This window comes from Plasmodium cynomolgi, chromosome 12 (assembly GCF_000321355.1).
Source record: "Plasmodium cynomolgi strain B DNA, chromosome 12, whole genome shotgun sequence".
Classification (NCBI taxonomy): Eukaryota; Apicomplexa; class Aconoidasida; order Haemosporida; family Plasmodiidae; genus Plasmodium; species Plasmodium cynomolgi.
In genome coordinates, this window is record NC_020405.1 from 336,140 (window position 1) to 343,293 (window position 7,154).

General features: G+C 43.8%; 2 protein-coding genes across 2 annotated transcripts; one reads left to right on the forward strand and one right to left on the reverse strand.

Moving 5' to 3' along the window:
- Window positions 1–3,206: 3,206 nt before the first annotated feature.
- Window positions 3,207–4,216, forward strand: PCYB_121750 (ran-interacting Mog1 domain containing protein; the record flags this gene model as incomplete). The annotated part of the gene is made up of 2 exons (XM_004223506.1): window positions 3,207–3,699; window positions 4,122–4,216. 2 exons carry the CDS (start codon window positions 3,207–3,209, stop codon window positions 4,214–4,216), a joined length of 588 nt encoding a protein of 195 aa, XP_004223554.1.
- Window positions 4,217–4,813: 597 nt separating this feature from the next.
- Window positions 4,814–6,228, reverse strand: PCYB_121760 (protein transport protein Sec61 alpha subunit; the record flags this gene model as incomplete). The annotated part of the gene is made up of 1 exon (XM_004223507.1): window positions 4,814–6,228. A coding segment is annotated over one exon (1,413 nt), but the record flags the coding sequence as incomplete, so codon positions are not given.
- Window positions 6,229–7,154: the final 926 nt, after the last annotated feature.

The following is a 7,154-nucleotide window of genomic DNA, read 5'->3' on the forward strand; positions in this document are numbered from 1 at the left end:
AAAATAGATTTTTTATGTATTATTTTTCTCCCTTTTTTATATCACTGCATGTAGTAAAAAACTCCATTAACCTGCGGATCATATATTATTATCTTCATGACACTTTTTTTCCAAGACTGGAGTGGACCTTTTTTTTTAATTATATTTTTTCGCATGTATTTCGCGCAGTTTTGTATCATAATTTCGTATCCTTTCGCGTCATTTTGGATACCTCCTGCATACAACTTTTTGTATACCACATTGTTACCTTTTTGTAATTTTTTTTTTGTTGTTTGTCAGCTCCTTTTTTTCGCGTTTTTTTTATTTCTATCGCCTTTTTTTTGTCGTTTTTTTTATCCACCTGTGCATTCAATTCACCACCGGTTTCACCGTTGTTTCGTTTCGTTTCGCTTCGTTCGCTTCGTTTCCGCCTCCGCTGTTATTTCTTCTTTTAATTTAAAAGTGGCAAAACAATTTCTTTTTATAATTTTAACTCCCCTTTACCCAGTTTTTACTCCGCTTGTCATTTTTTCCAAATGGATCAAAAAATACTCAAATGCAGATCCGCTGTGATTTTTTGTACGACGAGGCAAAAAGTGGCCATACGCGCAATTTTATTTTTCATCTTTTATTTTGGAAGTAGTTAAAATTAACTCAGTTTACAACGCCATACAAAAAAAAAAAAAAATTGAGAAGTACGTATGATCGCGCTATCTGGAACGAGCATTACGCGTATGTACATACAAGCAAATATACTTTTGTGACGTATGTTGGAGTAGGCAACTGTACATTTCCCGTGACCACGTTTCTTATCCCTAATCCGTTTTGCATACCCAGCAAAAAGATCGTCATATGCACTGAGATGAGGTGTACGGAAGGAGCGACCATCCCTGTTGTGCAATGATGCGTCTATCCATAAGTTCACCAAATGATAAGTAAAAATCTCGCAATTAGGGAACGCCCGCGTCTCCTCTGTCATTTAAAAGAATTCTCAAACTTCGCATAGCTCAAAAGGTGGTATAGAAAATGGTAGAAAAAAAAAAGGCCTTCTCCCCCCCAGGTTTTTGTAAAAAAATTCCGCGGGAAGAAGAACACAAATATGATAACGCGCCGTAGGTGAGTTCTTAGGCAAATGGCAAGTTTGACTCCTTTTAGAGGAGCGAACGAAAAAAGGGGATCCATGTCATTGTTTTTTTTCGGACCGTTTGCATGCCGCAGGGTTTCGCGACTGGACTGCTGGTCGGCTCAGCTGAAGCGACGCCACTTCTCATGGCCACACTTTTCCAAATGGGGTGGCCATCGATAATTCCCCCCCGAGCGAAACAAAAAGTGCGTTAAGGCCATCTGTGCGCAAAGTTACCCTATTAACGCGTAAAGAGCGTCGAATTATAGACTCTCTGATACGCCAGCAGGCAACCCTTCTCTGAACAACCCTGTCCGATGTGCTTCCTCCGTGGAATCATTTCCCCATGCTGTATGAACTAACCATTTTATGGTCGTATTCTTATTTGTTTAAAATAATTCGTCCCTCCAAATCGGCATAGCGCTTGGTCATATGTACCTATTCGTACAGTTACACATGTGCATAGGGATACTAGCCGTCCTTTTATCAATTCGCCCCTGGCGTTTGTCCCCCCCTGCTGGCTTCTAAAAAAGGCTGGAAAAGAAAACTCATTCATGCGGAGCGCCTATCTGTAGTCATGCATCCCAGGGGGTTACGCTCATGTGAACCACGTGAGAAAAAAACACACCAGGGAAAAATCATCCTTCTTGGATATGGATCAACGAGGAGAAAAGTATTCACCCAAAATTTTTATTAACACGAATTGGACGCATCCAGGGGGTCATATCCAACTGCGCAGGGATAGTTTTGCCTGAGTATTACTCCACACATGCGTATATACGTGCATACGTATGAGGTGAACACCCCTAGGCGCACGAACACTCAAAGGGGGGTTGCTTTTCTTGGCCCCTAACTGTTGTGTGCTCCACGACGTAAATTTCTCCAATAGAAATTTCTACCCCTTTGAGGTGACATAAACTGATCACGCAGAAATTACCACTGTATGGTAGATCCCTATACGAAGAAGCACCTCCCCAGAGATTCCTTTTTTTTTTTTTTTGCTGAACTGGGTTTGTAACCGTCCAAGTGGACAAGGAGGCACGCGAAACCAAGAGGATATACCCATGAGAGGGTCAACATAAACATCATCGTCGTTTTGTTTGCCCATCCAACCTTCCACTCAACGTAGCAATTATATAGAGGGCTCCACATGTGTGCAGTGCAGCAAAGCTTCTTCCCCAAACGGATGTCCAAGGAAAACTGTTTGGATCACCATGCATTCTTACTGCCCCACAGAATTTGAGATATATGTGAAGTGAGAAAGGATGTCACCAGCTGGGAATTATTAAAAGCAGAACTCAGCAACAATATTGGAAATGAGTTCGTGTCATTTGGTCAACATTTGAGAACTCTCTCTGATGTTACAGGGGGGGGGCAGCTGTAAGTGGGTGGCAGTTTTCAGGGGTGGCAGTTTTCAGGGGTGGCAGTTGTCAGGCGAGGGAGACGTCCATCTGCCCGACTACGTTGGCGAGTCGTTGTGGACATACGGAAGAGGTGCCACTCGCATGAGCGCTCACTTTTGCTGGATCACCTCAGTACATTCATGCACGCGCAAATGTATACATGTAATTTTACGATTTAGTGCATATACCCATTCGCTTCCTCTGAGCCGACAGAATGTACCACGCACCCCAATTTTGTGCAGCCCCCCAAAAAAAAAGAAGCAAAAGGTGCTCGCTTATTCCCTTCCCCTGGAAGTTATTTTATTCTCAAAAAGGGGAAAAAAAAAAAAAATCCACCGCTTCATTTTTTCTACATATCTTTCAACATCGCCCCTGCGCATTTGAGAAAACGGGAAATCAAAACGGGCAAACGGAAGAGGCCAAGAAGTAGGAGAGCAAACACGATTGATGGAAGTTTTTTTTTTGGGGGGGGTGGGAGCAAAAAGGATAGTTCCATTTTTGCACAAGGCGTAGGGGGAGACCTGCCTTCCGAACGGATTTTCCCGGCAATTGGAGCGTGCACCGCAAAGAGGCTAATCGGGTAATAAGCCAACCAGATAAGCAGCCAACCAGATAAGCAGCCAACTAGCCAAGCAGCCAACTAGTCAAGCAGCCAACTAACCAACAGCTAACCAACCAACCAGCCACACCGCTCCCCCCCCATGGCTGAGGCGCTGCGCGAGAACCACTTCTTCAACAGGTTCATCAAAATGAACATCCCGGACGACTACCTGGATGCATCTCGCTTCAGAATAATCCCAGACAACCAAGAAGTATACGTCCATAAGTACGACGACAAATGTGTTATCATAGAAGTGCTGTGTTTTCAAAATATGAATATACAGGAGAAGGGGAAATTCTACTTCTACGATTTAGCCAAAGAAAATGACAGTGTAGAAAATGTTATCATAACGAATAACCATTCAGTACCTCATTCGCAAGGAAGTTACACCCTTCTAGTTGGCCAACAGAAAATTAAAAAAGAAAACTCCGCTCAGTATCAACATATTTTACTGTATATTTGTATTTTTCCCATTGAGGAGCACAATGCAGATGTACTAATAACCTGGAACGTGCCAAAGGAGGACATGGAGATTCACCCCGAGTTGGAGACTTTTAACGAAATGGTGCAGTCCTTCAGAATACTGGACTACAGTTTATTCGTTTGATCCATCCATTTTGGCAACCTCTACATTGTGTAGCGGTTGCTGACGGCGTCCTATTCGATGTGCCCCCTGTTCGTGGTTACGGCGTACCCCTGCGCGTGCTCGTTATGGAGTCGCCTAGAAAATGCCCTCGTTTGCTCTGTAAAGGCTTTCTACACTGCCGTTGTGGCGGATTAACGAGGGAGATCATTCGGGTCTCCATTTGTTGCACCCTCACTGTACCGCTTTCCCTGCCGCATACCCTGCCGCTTACCTTGGCGCTTACTTCGCGCTTCACATTTGCAAGCGAACCCTGTGACCAGTTCATGACCCTTCAGTTTGCCCCTTGTGAACCTCAGACCAGGGGGGCCTTTCCCTGCTGAGGCGCGCGAACAACTGCACCCATTTTAATATACAATTTTTTTTTTACAGATTTTTTTTTCCTCTGCTTTTGCGTTATTCTTAGTTTGATAAAATATATTCAAATATTTCAAAAGGGTATGAAACGTGGAGATGGGGTAAAGTAGGACGAAAGGAGGCGAGGTGGGATGATGAGAGGAGAAAGGTACACAGATGGAGAGAGTAAAAAGCGCGGTGGGTTATGTTAATCCCTTTTTTTTTTTCTTCTTCTTCTATGCAGTGATGTACAAGGGGGGGAAATACACACGTGCGGGAGGATAACTCTGATGAGGGTAAATCTCCGTACAGAGGGAGGAGGGTTTAACTATATACACTCCAATTACGCGCTGGCTATACGCTGGGTGCCTGCTTTGCTACGCTCTGCCTTCGCGCATGCGCGGCGCCTCCTTTTTACAGCGTGCGCTGCTCGCGCAGATGCACCCCTCTATCATGACATTTAAAAAAAAAAAAGGGGGGGAGAGGGAAAAATGCAGTTGGAGAAAAATGCGAGCTGGGCAACCTTTCCAAAAAGGCTGAGGCAAACCGGCTAGCCTTTCCCAAAGGGATGGGCACCCCGGGCAACCTGCTCCAAAATGCTGAGGCGAGCCGAGTCCACAAAAAAGGTGCGCCAAACCACGAAGCGCGAAAATGATGACTCGCTCTGCAAAAGGGTTTATCCAATCCGATGCGCTGCCCCTACGGAGGAGGGGGGGGGGGTGGAGAGCTTAAAACAGAGAAGCTGCCTTCTCCTGTTCCTTGACGAGCATTTCGTAAAATTGATATATTATGGTTACGGCTAGTAGAATACCCGTGCCACTTCCCAAGGCCCCAAGGAAATCGGCGAGAATTGTCAAGGCGCCAATACACATGCCCCCGAAGGCTGCGGCGGTGGGGATATATCGATTGAAAACTCTGGTTAAGGATGTAGGCGTATCTCTATGACCTCTCATACCAATTTGCTGATCCCGTAATTGCTTCGCAACATCTTTAGCCGAGCTACCAGACACTTCAATCCATGTCTTCGAAAAAAAGGCACATGCCACAAGCACAAAGGAAATATACACTAGAGTGTGAAAAGGGTCATTCGTAATATCAGCAAAAGAGTTCGGAGGAGAAATATAGTAAGCAATTCCACCAATCGGGATGGAGGTCCCACTAGATTCAACTTCCTGCCACTGTCCCAAAATATTTACCAAAATACTATCCTTGAAACGTTTGTACAATATTTGCGAGAAGAAATACAAGTTGGACACTAATGCTGTCTGTAAAATAATTGGGATGTTGCTCGTGTAAAATAGCTTTATCGGATAAGTCCCTTGTTGTCCTCGTACGCTTTGATACTTAACAGATAAATCTACTCTAAATCCTTGGAGGTATATAACTATGAGAAAAACCAAAATGGTGGCTAATAGATTCGTAACATTAGGTGCATGGGTTCTATAGAAAGCTTTTTTCAAAGCTGATATTTTATTCGATTCAGTAAAGAGACAGTATACTAAAGAAATAATTGCTCCTTCAAATTCGATTCCCTTATCTGTGTTGATGGTAGTTGGACTAAACGATTTCCACATAATTGTTTCACAAATATTTGTTGCTATGAATAGTGAAATACCTGACCCTAATCCGTAACCCTTCTGTAACAGTTCATCTAACAGAATAACAACAACTCCTGCAAAAAATAATTGAAGTATAATAATAATGGCGTGTCCTGTTCCTATTTCGGATATGTTTCCATATATCCCGCTAATCACATAGGCGATAGCTTCTCCTAGGGTTATTAACAATCCCAGCAATTTCTGTGCTCCTTGAAAAAGGGTTCTATCTTCCTTTAAGCTCTGATCTACATCTATTATTTTAGAACCTGCCAATAGCTGCATTACCATGCCACTTGTTACTATGGGTGATATTCCCAACTCCATTAATGTTCCTCTGTTGGAAGCCAAAATCACACGCATCCAATAAAACGGGTCACTTGATTTACTCGTCACGATACCGTACAGCGGTATTTGACAACATATCAGAAACACAAATAAAGACACGGCTGTCCATAGCAGCTTTTCCTTGAATGGCAACTTCCTGTCTGGCGACTGCACCTCTGGCAGCAGGAACATAACCGGCTTGATCAAATTCAGGAATCTCACTAAATCGGGGGAGACGGAGGAGGATAACAATTGGCACGTTAGTCCAAGCAACATGGATGGGGGGACATGCAACCCATGATTTGCGGTAACACTACCGCTTTCGTGAGTGCTCCAATAAATGCATATTTGGGAACTCATACGAATGCGCGCATGGGGTGACCCCAACAAAATACCACTCCGGGGTTGCATCCCTTTGGACGGGCCTCTAACCAAAAACGTTTACATGAGCAGACAGCGGTTTGAAGCCCGTCCATGCCGCGTGGCCAATGAACCGGCAGTTCCTACATCTTACACACGGCGCACACAACACTCGCACACAACACGCGCACACCACACACATGTTTACACATTCGCGCGGCGAGCATTTTTCGATTCTTCTCGCTCTTACCCATTTTTCCTTATTTAGTTTTTTTCTTTTTCGCGAACCTGCTTCATATTGGGGGTAAAAAAAAAATAAATAATAAATAAATTATCCTCTTTCGTGCAATGTACATTAACTACGCATGGTCCGGGTGGGTACACGTACAACGCACGATCAAAAGGGTGTGGTGGCACTTTCGAGTGGGTCTTTCGCACTGCTCATGCTGCTGTGTATGCGTTTGTTTTGCAATCTCCTGGAGCAGGGACTTTTTCACTTCCCCCTTCTTCGTTTCCTTCACACCTTTCAACCTTTTTTTTCAACTTACTTTTATTCGCTGCACAAGGTTATTTTTTTTTTCGATCCGTGCCCTTCTACTCCTTTTCCCTCCTCACTTACTACGCGTTAACATAAAGGTGGGGGGACTTTCTAAATTAAATAATTTAACTATGCAAAAATCAGTAAAGCTTTGGTGAACGGTACGTAAGAGGTCGGGTGAGGGGGGGATAAGATCGAGTGAACGTACGTACACGTAAGAAATGGAGAAAACAAAAAACCAAGTTAATA